Here is a 14,737-nt window from a genome sequence, read left to right as displayed (position 1 = left end):
ATTTTGCCTTCATATTGTGAAATATACATCAACCGTTTAATACAGGATTATGTCTTTGGTTTTTTATTAAGCCAGAGTTCAAATTCTGCTTCTGCACCAGTAAAACTTAAGAGTATTATATGTAGTCAAAGGAAGATCCATTATTTTAATAGACTAAATATCTACATATTAAAGAGACCAGGGAAAACTAAGTCAATAATTGAAAACTGAAAAAAGCTCAAATGAGATTTTAAAAGGTTAATTTCAGAAGCAGTGTTGATTCATCCCAATTCAAACTACGTTTCTCCAATAACTTGCTGGAAGAAAACGAGGACAGAGAGAGGAAAGAGAAGAATGAATATGAATGAATATAAATGTGTGATATCAAAGTCAAGGCAATCGCTTCTCATTGTGAGAATTTTAAGACCCCTACCTGTTAGCAAAGGTGCATATCCAGGGAGATTTTTTTTTTTTTTTTTTTTGAGACAGAGTCTCACTGTGTTGCCCGGGCTAGAGTGAGTGCCGTGGCATCATCCTAGCTCACAGCAACCTCAAACTCCTGGGCTCAAGCGATCCTCCTGTCTCAGCCTCCCGAGTAGCTGGGACTACAGGCATGCGCCACCATGCCCGGCTGATTTTTTCTATGTATTTTTAGTTGTCCGATTAATTTCTTTCTATTTTTAGTAGAGATGGGGTCTCGCTCTTGCTCAGGCTGGTTTCGAACTCCTGAGCTCAAACAATCCGCCCGCCTCGGCCTCCCAGAGAGCTAGGATTACAGGCGTGAGCCACTGCGCCCAGCCCAGGGAGATTTTTTAAGGGAATCTAAAAGTGAATGATTTTGTAAAATTGGGATTTTCTTACGTGAGACATTTTTTGCTTTGAAGACTTTTATTTTTCAATTTAAAGGTGGGAATTTCTTAAAGTAGGACTCAGCTGCAAATTTTTCCCAGCCTCCAGAAAAATTGTATTTTATCCATACTCAAATAGTTAAAATATATTTTCCACTGGAAATGATGGCAAGAACTTGGAATTATACAATGCTCTTTGCACTGTATCTGCCTCTAAGCGTGAAAGGCCGGGTATAGAGGACGTGAGAAAACCGGCTCCCCGTTTATCATCATAGTTTCCTACCGTGATTTGCTGGATTTGATTCGATGGTCATGTGAATATTGTATCTGGCATGAAGGGAAAAGGCACAGCACATTTAAGAGGGGAGTGTCTGGCAGGAGATCGTTTAGAAAATGCTGGAAACCTGTTCAGTGCAAATTTGTGGCTCTCAACCCAGACCACACATCAGAAGCTCAGAAGGCTTTAAACAGTGTTGAAGTCGAGGACCTCCCCCGGATTCGGGTGTCATTGATCTGGGTGGGGCCGTAGTGTCCCAGAAGACTCCAGTGTGTAGCCAGGGTGAGACCCACTGATGGGGATGAAGGATGGAGAACTGTGGGAGAAAGTGCAGAGGTTGCTGGGGACACCTTTCCCGTGAGGAACGAGTGGTCCCCTGGCGGTGCCTGCTGGGAGTCTCTGAGCTGATTCTTCCAGCCTCTCTGGTTTCCGGGCTGGCAAAGCAGCTGGGAGCAGGGAACAGTTATTCACAGAAAAGTCACCACTTCCCAAATGCACTGTCATTAATACATTGTCTACATATTAAGGGGTGGCCAACTAGAAGGTTCTTCCACTAGAGCAATTGTACCTAAGACAAAAAAACACCCTCGACAATCGTGGAGCACTGCAAACTGGGCTGCCTCAGAGCAGAGAACGCGGCCTCTGGGTCCCACAGCCAAGTGGGTCACATGTTTAATCTCCTCCCTGAGGGAATGGCTGGGGCCAGGGTTAGGTCTCAACCTTGGCACTACTAACATTCCGGGCTGATAACTCTTTGTCGTGGGGGCTGTCCTGTGCATTGCAGGATGTTTAGTAGCATCCCTGGCCTCTACCCACTAGATGCCAGTAACATCCTCATTCTTCCAAGTTGTAACAACTAAAAATGTCTCCAGAAATTTCCAAATGTCTGGGGACAAAATCAGCCCCCATTGAGGACTGCAGGCAATTTTAGAAAGAGAATTGCTTAGTGGGCAAAAGGATGTGTTGGGGCTAGAACAATCCCAAAGGCCATAAAGAGACTGTTGAAGAATCTGGTCTGGTAGGGTCTGTCTTGCTGGCCTCTGTTCTAGAGTCTGACATGTTGAAGGAACTCAGTAGTGACTTGGTGGATGAATAAGTGAATTCTCCATTTCGCTCTTACGGAAAACCCAGGCTCTTGCGAGCTGGCAGACGAGGCACACCCTGGGCACTGGGCAAGGAACAAACCATTGCAAAAGGTCCCAGGTGGCCCTGGGGGCTGGGTGGACTCTGAGCAGCAGAGATGGCTGGGAGAGTGGACACACGAAGGATGCTCAACCCCGTGGATGAACTTGGCTAGCCACGGCCATGGCAGCAGGACTCAGGCTGGGTGGGCCGGGCAGGGGTCGCTGTGGGGCTGCATTCTGGCCTCGCTAATGGAGCCCCTGTGTCTGTGCTGTTGCAGCTGTGTCCCGTGATCGAGCTGGCCTTCAATGACATATATGCAGAGCTCCTGGAGATTATTAGGGGTAGGTGCACTGCTCTCTCTTCCACCTTCTCCTTTACCATGGAGCTGGCCTCCAGGACCGCCTCCACCCAGGGGGGCCTCCCCAGTCAAGCTTGAGCAGCAACTGGGCCCAGTGGCAGGTGGCAGGAGCACCAGGTGATGCCTGCCCAAGACGAGCAGACAAGTTCACCAAGACCTCGACTTAATGAGCTCCTACTCGATGTAAGGTTCTGTGTGAGGCCGGCAGATGCCCCAGATAAACTCAAGTTCAAATCCCAGCTCCACCACTGACTTGCTCCATGACTTTGGGAAAGCCACTCCACCTCCTTACTCTTGGTTTCCTCATCTGAAACATGGGGCTTATACATCCCTACTTCATGGATTGTTGGTGAGGATTAAAAGTTTACAGAAAAGTTCCAGGCACATAGGAGGTACTCTGCCTGGCACAGAGAAGTGTTTTCGAATGCATGCTAAACGGCCGGAGGGAGGGAGGGAGGGAGGGATGATACGGCAACCACTATGTGCTATTAGAGGAGAGGAAACAAGGGAAGAGATGAAACGTGTGCTCAGCAAGGAGGTTGTTTCTCCCTCCCTGAGAGCAGCAGAGATGGGAGGACATGGGCTCCTGCCCCCACATCAGAAATCTGCCTTGCTTGGAACCTCCCAGTGGAAATTGGCGAGGAAAAAGAAAAGTCTACCAGCCACTGATTTGGGATCCGAAGAGGCTCATTCAAAGGCCAACCAGAGAGGAGTGGGAAGAGGAGAATGAAATGGAAGTGCATTGAGCACCCGGAGAGCACCTGCCATGGGCTGGGTATTCTACACCCACCGTCTCACTGGCTCCCGGAACAGCTCCATGCAGCAGCAAACATCACCCCACTTTACATGTGGGGAAACTGAGGCTTAGAGCAATTAAGTCATCTGTCCAAGCTCACAGAGGCAATTGGTAATATGGGGAAGCCTTGAACCCAATTCTTCCAGTTCCAAGTGGGTATGACTCAGATTTGGTGGTTACTAGGTGCCCATTCTGTACATGAGGCAGGAATCGCTATGATATCCTCATTTTAAGATGAGGAAACAGATTCAAGGGCAAGAAGAGACTAGCTACGGTCTCTGGGGCTCAAACCCAAGTCCAATTGGCTCCTCTGCTCCCCCAGGGGCAAGAGAGGAGGTCTCCTTCCAGGAGGAGGCGGCCCCTGCGCCACCGCCCGTCCCACCCTCCCCATCCTCGGGCCTACTGCCGGGGCGGATGAGACGCCACCGCCACCTGGCGGCCAAGTGGGGAATCCCGAGGCGAACAGGAGATCCGCGGGTAAATGGGTGCGCACCGGCCATCCAGACCCGGAACTGTCCGCATGGGGAATGGCCGATTCAGTCTGGTGAGGGAGGTGGGGCGTTATAAACAATAGTTCAGTTTTGTTCCAAACCAGGACTGTGGCATAAGACCAACTGGGTTCAAATCTTCTCACAGTATGACCTTGAGCAAGTCATTTCACTTTTCTGAGCCTCGGTTTCTCCATCTGTAAAGGGGGTACTTATAGGATGTACTTCCGGGGGTTATTCTGCAGGTTAATGAGCCAACATATGCAAAGGTTCAGCGCAGTGCCTGGCACTTGGTATACACTCAGTGTCTGCCCTTATGGTCATTTTCGTTATTATTATCAACATCATTACCACCTGCCCCTCCTGCTACTTCCCCACGCGACAATCCAGCAGAGAGCAGCCCCCAAACCATCCCACCCAATATTGCCCCCACCCTCACAGAACTTTCTTCTTGTCCCGGAGCAGCGCCCGTTTCCCTCGGCCCTGACCGCCTGGAGTTTGACATTCTGTCTCCTGCCATCGAGGACAATGTCATCCAGTTCAACCTGGGGGTGAGTGCCCCAGGACCTCGAGAATAAAGGGGACTTCGCTCCCTTCTCTGACTGCAAGGGTCAGGCACCACAGGCCTGTAGAAGGGGAGGAAACCCCAGTCACACTTAGGACACAGGGGCTGATTTAGAAAAATCACAGCAGGCGGAACACATGCAGGCCATTGGCGGGGGTGGGGGGTGGAAACCCGGCAGGCAGAGTCAAGGGCCACGTGCAGATGATCTGCCCAGGGGATCTGCCCTCGACCCTCATTTCCCCTGTCATCGCCCCAAATGTGTGCACCGGGGCCCTGGCCTTTTTCTCAGGCAAGTCCCTGCCAATCCCTAAACCTCTGGTGACCTTGAAACAAGAGCCCAGGATTGAGACATCATTGAGAATCATGCAGACCTAAGTTTCTCTCCCAGCCCCATGACTCCCAGGCTGTGTGACTTTGGGCAAGTTTCTTCATCTCTCTGACCCTCCATTTCCTTGTTTGCAAAACGTAAATCCTAATGGTCACTGGGGAGAGGATGAAATGAGACCACGCAGTGCCGGGCAGACAGGACGTGCCCGGTAACTGTCAGCTCTCTGTAAAACGTGGAGCCACACACCACGCTGGGGTGCGCTCCCTGAGGGCCCAACCCACCCAGTAATGTGACTCCCAGGCTAGTTTTTATAGACCCCTTAAAAAATTGCAACATCAAGTACTTCCATCCATTTTGTTACAGTTTTGAATTTTCCCTTCATCCAAAAAGGGTTTGAAGTATCTGAGAAGTTGAAACGTAAGTGAAAAATAAACTATCTAGGTTAAAAGATAAAAATTAGAGGTTATCTGAGGGGTGCAGGTGGAGTAGATGTCATCACCTGAGACAGCTCACAGCCTCCAGCAAGGCACTGAATTCCAGGCTAAGCTTCCTGGCAGCAAGTGCACAAAGGCAAACAAGCTGAACGGCGTTCCTTCCTTCTGCTTTGTCCTTGGGTGAGCTGTAGAGTTAGCATTCTCAGCTCGCTCCCTGCTCTGCATCTCCTCAGGCCAGGCTGTTGCACTCAAAGGGAACGGTGACCGTGACCAAGTGGTTCAACAACTCTGTGGCTTCCCTGACGATGCCCACCGCGCACAGTGCCCCGTTCAGCCTCGTCGTGAGGCAGGACGTTGTGAACGCTGCGGTGGCTGCCTTGCTCCCTGCAGAAGAACTCATGGTCCTGTTGGACTACGTGGTAAGCCTCGGCAAAGGACAGAGGATGGGACCACCTATGCTGCATCATGGGAATTTCCTGAAGCAAAAGGGGTGCAAGGACCCCTAGGCCCCTAAGCAGGGATCCCCTGTCAGGCTCAGCTTAAATCCCTCCAGTAATGGAGAGCTCACTCCCTCCCCTAATAGACTCCACCTCTGACATAGACCCGAAGCTGAAACCTCCCTGTAACATCCAGCCCCCATCCTAGATCTGCCCTCTGAAGGACAGATTCAGATGCATCTGTCTCCTCTACCGAATACCAGTCCTGCGGAGTCAGAGGGCATCTTAGACACTGAGTGGTCCAGGGATGGCAGATGTGTTGCTGCCTGCACTGTGGGGCCCATGGCAGACATCACTAATCGATCAGGGCCCTCCTTCCTCCTGAGTCTAGATGCCAACACAACCTTGAAATCCTTATCAACATAGCACAACGGACAACCGCCACAAGTCAACTATATTGTGCCACCTCCTCCAGGGTGACTGGTGGGGAAACTGAGGTCCAGAGGGGGAAAGGGTTGGCCCAAAGTTATGGGAGGATGGCAGGACTTCAGGTCAGCTGACAGACAACAGATAACCAAGCTCTTGGGGGACTGAGATGGCAAGAAAATGGGGAATGGTCACCAGCCATCACACTCATGATTGTGATAAGAATTGGAATCACTTCTCTATGTCCTCTGGGAGCAGGGAGCTGCCCACAGACCCCAGCACCAACAGCCCACAGTAAAAGTTCAGGCCAGCAGGGACCCCATAGCAGCTGACCTAGGGGCTGTTTTCCCACCAATGACAAACACATAGCCTAGACCACTTTTCTGGGGTCCTAGGAAACCTTCATCCCAGCAGCAGGTACAGAGGTGTGCCTCCCCTGTCCCCTCCAGCTGACTGACCCTCTCTGGCCTCCTGTCATCCTCAGCTTCCTGAACTGGCCCGTGAACTGAAGTCAAGCATCAGGGCGATCAGTGAAAAGGTCGGTCCCTCTGCCATCTGTGGCGTGGTGGGTGTGTGCTCGGTCTGTACCCAGGCCTCTGGGGGTAGAATCTGTGCAGGACCCTCTTTCCTTCCAGCACTGGGGCACTCAAACCAGGTCCCTGTCCTCACAGAGATTTCATTCTCGTGGGCCAGTTTGACCTGAATCAAATAATCACATGCATGCTATTTCCGTTGCAGCCACAGTAAGAGAGGACAGGTTCTCGGGGTTATGAGAACATTATGGGCACCTGATCTAGTCTGGGAGCTCAGGGAGACTTCCCTGCAGGGAAGGGACTCCAGACAGAGAGAACAGCAGACCAGGGCTGCCGGGCAGGGAGAACAGCAGTGCATTCCAGGATCTGTGAGAAGGACAGTGTGGCTGGAGCCCAGAGAGGATAGCAAGGCCAGGTCACAGGGGGCCACTTGGGGCCTGTGGACCATGGTGAGGCATGTGGGAGGCCACATGTGGCTCTGATGTCCTTCCAGGCTGCAGATCAGCTGGGGCCCACCCAAATTGTGAAGATCGTAACTCAGGATACCCCCGAGCTCCTCCTGAGCCAAGGCAGTGCCAAGGTGGCCCAACAGATTGTGCTGGACTTGTTCCCCACCAATGAAGCCCACCGCCCCTTCTTCACCTTGGGCATCGTGAGTTCAGTTGTCTGTGACATTGGCAGCAGCCTGGGGGACACTCCTGTTCACTGTTCTTGTTCATCTTCTTGCTTCATTAAACATTTCCACCGCTCTTGTCACCTAGCAGGGGTTGGGGAGAGGAAGCTCTGGACCAAGAGTCAGAAGCTTTGGGGGCCCAACACTGACCCTGTGACTTTATTAGTCAGGGATCTCTGGGAAAAAATTCAACTCATATGCACGAAAGGAATTGTATTAGTTCACATAACTAAAAAGTCCAGATGGGATTAGCTTCAGGAATATCTGGATCTAGGTGCTCAAACTATCTAGCAGCCTTGTTTTCCTTTGTGCTTCCTTCATCCTCAGGCAAGCTCTTCCCTCATGGAAGTGCCCTAAGCTGTATTGGGCTTATATCCTATCAGCTTGGCAATTCCAGCAGGAAGTACTTCTCTTTCCCAATAGTCCTAGCAAAAGTCTCAGGGATGACTCTCATTGAATGAGCCCAGGTCATGTGCCCATTCCTGAGCCAATCAGTATGGCCAGAAAAATAGAATATGTAAATTTCCTGAGCCAGGACAGGTACACACCAGAGTGGGAGGTGGGAAGGTCCATCCAAACCACAGAGACTGGGAGGAGGAGGGACAATTGTTCTACAATGGGGCAGTAATAGGACCCACCTCATAGGGTTGCGAGGGTGCCATACAGTTTGGCTGCTGTCATCATCATTGTCATCATCATCACTGCCCTCAACAAGCCTATATTGTAATCTGTTAAACAGGGAGTGGGTACAAGTACTGTCCCATTTCATAGATGAGGAAAGTGAGGCCCAGAGAGGTCAAACTCTTTCCCAAGGTCACAGAGCCAGTAGCCGAGATTCAGACCGTGTCAGCTTGACCCCAGAGCCTCCTTGTGCAACCCCTAGCCCCACACTTGATGCATCTGCTTAAGAGAAACAGGGCCTGAGCTTCTCTTGTTGCAGGAAGCCAGTTCGGAAGCTCAGTTTTACACCAAAGGTGACCGACTTATGCTCAACTTGAATGAACTCAGGTAAACATGTAAATCATTGTAAAGATTCTGCTGATGAAAATGAGCCCCGCCTGTGACCGTGGGTTTCTTTCAACGCCCAGTGTGTGGGCGTCAGGCGAAGGCCGCCCCAGGACTCCCCTGCTGTCGGGACTGAATGTGGGGGAGAGGGAAGGGAAACGAAGTGGGCTGCAGCAGCCTGGGGCAGGCAAGCCCTACCCAGCACCACCCCCTCCGCAGGGGGCAGCCCATCCTGGCTGCCTCCAGGACAGCAGCAGTGACAGTCACACCCTAGTGCAAGAGTGCACCCATTGCTGTCTGTGCCCTACCTGCTTCCCCAACCCCATCCCACCCCCTTCCTGCTGCCCGGAGTGAGTTCAGGGGGTGCAAACTGGAGCCTCCTGGGACGAGTCAGGCCCAGGGCTGTGTTTTGATCAGCCCACACAGGGTTGGGCTTTTCCCACATAAATTAGTTGTGAACATATAAAAATCTGACTATTCGGCTGCCCGGGGCCCACATTCCTACAGAGCAACAGACGGCTGAGCGGGGACTGGCTGCCCCTTGGGAAAGGAGCTGGGGCTCCCTAGTCCCCCGCAGCCCTCACTCCTGCGGTTGGCGTTTCTGTTCTTTGCTGCTTGTTTCTGTGTCCCCCACCCACCCACCCACCGCTGGAGTGCGAGCCCCACCAGGCCAGGACTCGGTTCGGCTCACAGCTGTAGCACGTGCCTGCGCCGTGCCTGGCACAGGCCAGGTGCTCGATACACAGCTGTCGTGTGACTGGACGGATGCACGAACGGGACTCCAGGGCCACTGTCACAGGCATCTTCTGTTGCAGGTCCGATCGGATCCAACTGATGAATTGGGATATTAACTGGTTCGAAGTAAGTATTAACAGATTGTCCCTGAGGGCGCAGGGATGGCCTGGAATGGCCTACTCTGAAAAGACATTGCCCAGGATTTGCTTCAAATAAGGCCCCCCTGGAAGCCCCACCGTGGGCTGGCCAGCCTCCACGTCAGCCACTGAAGCCCCACCTCCCAGCTCAGGCGTTTACTGACACAGCTGAGAACACGCGCGCACACACACTCACACTCACACAAATACCCACGCTCACAGATATGCATTCACTTTCGTTCAGTGAAATTTCGATCCTAAACTAGAAAACGAATGCCCTCGGTTCGCATCTCATTTTGCTCACGTAGATGCCTAGTGACCCTGGGCAGCCCCTTCCGTGTGATCCTAAGTTTCCCCACCTGAGTCAGACCAAACTGGACATCTCAAACTGCCGGAATCCTGGCCTCTGCCACGTCTTCTTTGGTCTTTATATTTTGTTGTCTTTTTAAAATGTTTTTTGACTAATATTTTAAAACAAGGAGATTTCCACATGAAAATCAGGACTTCTGGCTTCCCTCCAGAAGTTAAAAGCTCAGGCAGGCTGGCCACAGTGGCTCACACCTGTAATCCCAGTACTTTGGGGGGCCAAGGCAGGAGGATCACTAGATCCCAGGAGTGTAAGACCAGCCTGGGCAACATAGCAAGACCCCATCTCTACCAAAAAAAAAAAAATGCTTGGGCAAGGCAGGGCAAAATTCCTGCAGGTCCAATTCAGTTAGAACAGAGCAGTGGAGGCCCTGAGGATGGGGCACCCCAGTGTCCCCATATACTGGGCCCCCACGGCAGCTGAGTTCATGTCCTGTCCCAGCCTGTCTGGCCCCAGGAGCCCTTGCAGCTCTGACTGGCTGGGAACCTGGGATTCCAGCATCTCCACCGGCTTCCTCACCTTGGGGTGAGCTGTGCCCACGCAGAATGACGGGGAAGACTTCAGATTCTCAGCCAGGGTGACAGAGCCCCTTCTCTCTCACAGCCTGAAATTCTGAAAAACGTCACCACCGAGATCCTTGTCTCCATCTTGCTGCCAAACGAGAATGGTGCGTCCCTTTGCCATCTGTCCCTCTCTGTCCCCAGGGCGTTGGTTTACTCCTCCTGCTTGCATCTCCATTTGGAGCCCCTTCCATTCATTTCCCACGCACCCTTCAAGGCCCAGTTCAAGCTCTGCCTCCTCCTAGAAGCCTTCCAGGCCACCCAGCTGCAAATGTCCTCTCCCACCACCGACCTCATAGCCCAACTCCTGTACTAGCGCCCGAGCCTGGGCTTGCGGAGATGAGCAGGCAGCGCCCGAGCCTCCCGGGGCTGACAGCAGGCAGGAGACACAGCTGTGAACAGACAACCAGAGCACACTCGGTGCCTCGGCAGACCTGGGTCCAAGTCCTGTTCCCCTCTTGCCAGCTGCCTGGCCTCGGTCAAGCTGCCTAATCCTTCTGAGCCTCAGTTTCTCCATTTGTAAAATGGGGAAATAAAAGCACCTTCTTCGGAGGCACAAATGGGATGATACTTGCAAAGGGCAGAGGGCTTGCATGGCACAGTCGGTGCTCAATGTTTCTTAGCCGAGGCTGCTGCTGGCGCGTTGTTTGTTACTAGTGGAGGAAGCAGAGAGAGAAGGTGGAATTCCTTTAATTAAGCCCCAGGTCATGGGGGTGGGGACAGTTGATAACCTACATCAGCCTTGCCTTTTTAATTTCTTAATTTTATTAGTGTGGGGGAATCTCAAAGCATAGACATCTCTGCTGTGGATGATGGGAGCCCCTGATGGTTCTTGAGCAGGAGTGTGAGAGGATATGAGGGCGGCGCTTTGTGAGCAGCCAGAAGCTGGTGCCAGGGGCAAAGGGTGGGGAGATGAGGCTGGGGCCAGAGAACAGGTGCGCAGAGGCAGAGGGGACGGTCCAAAGCGGGCGTGCCAGGAGCTGTGGGCCTGCCCGTGGCTGTCCAGGCCCACTGCAGGCCCCCCAGGCTCTGACCATGTTTGTTATTTCAGGCAAGTTAAGACCCGGGATCCCAGTGCTGATGGTGAAGGCCTTGGGATTCGAGGCAGCTTCGTGCTCCCTGACCAAGGTGAGCAGGGTGTGCACGGCCACTGAGACAGCCCTGGCTGGGAGGCGGGGCCTCCATCCCGTCCTGGCGCTGCTGGTCACTTGTTGGGACTTTGGGCAAGTCCCTTCACCTCTCCGGGCCTCATCTCCTCATCTGCAAGTGAGAAGGTCGGCTGTGCCCTAAGGGACCTTCCCAGCCTGGGTCAATACACTTTCCCACCCCCCCTTGCCGTTCATTAATTCATTCATTTGTTCATTCAGTGAATAGTTTTTGAGGGTCTTCTATATGCCAGGTGTGCCTCTAAGTGCTTGAGGCTACGGAAATGAACAGAGAATGTCCCCGTCTTTGCAGAGCCCACGTCCTAGCAGGAAAGGCAAATACGTAAACCCATAATATATAACATCGGGTTGAAGATAAAGGCTGAGAAGAAAAATAAAGCGGCTCAGGAGGAAGAGAGTGATGCTGGAGAAGGGGGTGATGTTTTAGATGGGGTGGCCAGGGAAGGACTCTCTGAGGAGGTGACATTGGAGCCGACACCTGAGGAGGTGAGGGAGTGAGCCCTGTGGGTAGCTGGGAGGAGTGTCCTGTCAGAAGATACAGCAAGTGCAAAGGTCCTGGGGCAGGGTTGTTTAATGCTCCAGGAAAGATAAGGAAGGAGGCCTGGGATCTGAGGCAGCAGACAGGGCATGTGGAGCGTAGGCCTGAGACGCCCAGACCCCTGCGTGGCTTACTGTTCACACAGACCCTCCGCCTCTGTCCCTTCTAAGAATTTTGTATGTGTGAGTTCAGGGTCATGGCCCCCAGTACCAGCGGTCACCTTGTGGAGAGCAAAACCAGCATAAACCACAACAAGGCAGGAGGTAAAAACCTGTTTGTCTTTTCTTCTCCAATCCCAGGATGCCCTCGTGATCACCCCAGCCTCCTCGTAGCAGCCTGGCCCTCCTCTCTCCCAGTGAAGACGAGGCCGGTGGCCATCCAGGCCCAGCAGGGTCCCAGCCAGGAGTGGGGCGCGAGCTCTGTAGACCATCCTCTCTGCAATCAATAAACACTTGCCTGTGACTCCTGTGATCTGGAGTGTATCTTTGTCCCAGCACAGGGGTCATTTTGCCCCTGGCAGTCTTGGGGACTGGACATCTGAGCCACGTCTGGGTCATGTGAAGGCACATCGGAGCCAACCTGGGCAATGTCTGAGCTACATCTGGGCTACATCGGACCACAGGGAGGATGATGTCCACGGTCTTGCTCCCCCAGCTTCAGGAATAAGAAAGCCAGTTCTTCCTCCTGCCTTCCATGTTGGGTCAGCCTCAAGACCGTCTCTGATGGGGTGGCCTTCTGGGTGGGGGACATACGTTCTGTTGATCTTGGCAGTGTGGTGGGCAGAGGGCTCTCGGAACAATGTGGCTCCGGAGGCAGATGAACGAGGCTTTGAGTTCCGGCCTGGCCCCTCAGTGCTTCTTTGACCCTGGGATATGGCTTCCTCTCTGCAGGCCTCAGTTTTCTTTTCTGCAAAATGGGAAAATAGGGAGGGTCATAGTCCCCACCTTGGAGGTCTATGGTGAGACACATGCCAGGTGCTCAAACATTGTCACCTGAGGGTGATGTCATTGTCACTGCTGTCACCTGGCCTCTGGAGTTTGGGGCCTTATCATCAAAGGCCCTGCCCACTCAGCGCGTGACTGCCATTGTCTCCCTGGCCTCCCTGATGCCAGGAGGCTCGGGACAGACAATGGCACCCCTGTTCTCCTGACCCCGGGCCCGCCCCAATTCCAGAGCCCTTCAGCTACACAAGGGGCCTTGCAGGAAGGAATAGGGTGGGCGTTTCAGGAAAAGACATTCTCGACGTCAGAGCACAGACAGGCATAAGAACAGCTCACAGCCCAGGCAAGGGGCTTCTCCTGTCCATTACACAAGGCACGGCCAGGACAAGGCCCCGCACGAGGCGCGACAGCGGCGTCAGCCGCTACTTCCTGGGCAGCTGCCAAGTGCCGAAGCTCCCTGCGCGTCCCCGGCTCCCAGCCACACTTTGCCATCTGAGGACGGGGTAGGAATTTGCTCCCTACACACCACATTCCATTATTTTTCTACATTATATAAATCTGAGTTTGAGCCCCCACTCACAAGGGAGGAGAGAACGTCGCTCCGTCTTGTCCTGTGGAGGTCTCTTCTGCCTCCCTGGAGTCGTGCGAGGAGCTGTCGGGGCTTCCAAGGAGCCTGGAGAAGGGGCGGAACCTCTGGTCTTGGTCCCCCCAGGCCCGATTAGGGATCTCTGTTCCGGCCCACATGCTCCTGTCGGGGCGCGGGGATGGTTCTCCAAAACAGCTGTAACCATGGGTCCTCAGTCCCACCATCCACGTCCCTGGGGCTTCCTGGAGGAGGGGGTGGACAAACAACCCCAGCCCCTCACCCCTCCGGGCGGGGAGCAACTCCGAGGCACCTGCTCTGGCCTGGCTCCAGAGCGCCCCGCCGTGGTGACTGGCTTGAGGGCACACTTGTCACAGGCCATCTCCCAGCCCTGCCTCATTTCCCGTGCTCCTCGCGGTCACCCCCCAAGTCAACTCCTGCAGCCCAGGCCCGCTCTCAGGTCTGCTTCTTGGAACCCCAACCAGGATGCCACACGCTCCACACCGGTACTGTTGCAGGGTCTTACGGACTCACCCCCCTCCACGCCTGCACTAACATCCTGCACTGTCCTGGTGACTCAGATGACGCAATTAGCCCGAGAGCCTTTTTCTGCCCCAGGCAGGAGGAGGACAGCCCTTGGCAGCAACACTGAAACCCAGCCACAGAGATGAGGGGGGCCCACCAACTCTTAGAGCATCTTGCAACCCCAAAAGTCTGGGATTCTGAAATAGGAACACCCCATCCAGTACAGCTACCGAAGCATACTAACGTTAGCCGTTTGCTAATGTCAAAACACTGGCCACAGTGAGAACTTCAGAACGAGCTAACATCGACCTTGCGTTTCCTGTGCAGCTGCTGTCTTCCAGAACCGGCCCTGCCACCATCAGCCCCTCTGCCCCACACACACCTCCAGCCACGGAACAGAGTTTAACACCTGCCCTGACCATGCCCCTAAGTTGTGAAAGGGAAAGAAATTAATCACAGGGAAAACCTCATGGAAAATCTGTAAGATTGGGTCATGCTCGCCGCCCACTGGACAGCCGTTAATAAACATCAACACTGACACAGCTAGCTGTGCACACTCACAGTGGGTCACCAGGATTCCACACAAGAGGACCTTTGTGCCTCAGCTTGGTTGAGAGTGAGGAGCTTGGAGCTCTATGACTTAGTAACACCAAATTTCCCTTTCACTGGGTGGTCACGCCGCTCTCTGGGCCCCGATTTCAAAGCCCAGCCTTATTACAGACATGCTGTGTGACCTAGAGCAAGGTACTTAACCTCTCTGAGTCTCAGCTTCCTCATCTATAAAATGGAAATTAAAATAAGTAACTTCTTTGAACCCTTCCTATATGCCAACCCCTGTACTGACAAGTTGCCTCAACAAACCTTCACAATATCCAAAAGACATAGGTGGATTTATTATTCCCATTTTACAGAC

General features: G+C 53.1%; 1 protein-coding gene across 1 annotated transcript in view; it reads left to right on the top strand.

Moving 5' to 3' along the window:
• BPIFB1 (BPI fold containing family B, member 1) overlaps positions 1-12,107 on the top strand; it is an 18,804-nt gene extending 6,697 nt beyond the window's left edge. Inside the window, exons 6-15 of the mRNA XM_012665780.1 lie at positions 2,507-2,570; positions 4,337-4,422; positions 5,432-5,617; positions 6,546-6,599; positions 7,088-7,246; positions 8,208-8,275; positions 9,088-9,133; positions 10,115-10,178; positions 11,123-11,199; positions 12,075-12,107. Of these exons, the coding sequence (XP_012521234.1) occupies positions 2,507-2,570; positions 4,337-4,422; positions 5,432-5,617; positions 6,546-6,599; positions 7,088-7,246; positions 8,208-8,275; positions 9,088-9,133; positions 10,115-10,178; positions 11,123-11,199; positions 12,075-12,107 (837 nt within the window). The remainder of the gene's footprint in view (positions 1-2,506; positions 2,571-4,336; positions 4,423-5,431; positions 5,618-6,545; positions 6,600-7,087; positions 7,247-8,207; positions 8,276-9,087; positions 9,134-10,114; positions 10,179-11,122; positions 11,200-12,074) is intronic.
• Positions 12,108-14,737: the final 2,630 nt, after the last annotated feature.

This window comes from Propithecus coquereli, unplaced genomic scaffold (genome assembly GCF_000956105.1).
Source record: "Propithecus coquereli isolate 6110/MARCELLA unplaced genomic scaffold, Pcoq_1.0 Scaffold122, whole genome shotgun sequence".
Classification (NCBI taxonomy): Eukaryota; Metazoa; Chordata; class Mammalia; order Primates; family Indriidae; genus Propithecus; species Propithecus coquereli.
The sequence above is the reverse complement of the archived record's forward strand: the minus strand, read 5'-3'. Positions and strand labels throughout refer to the sequence as shown.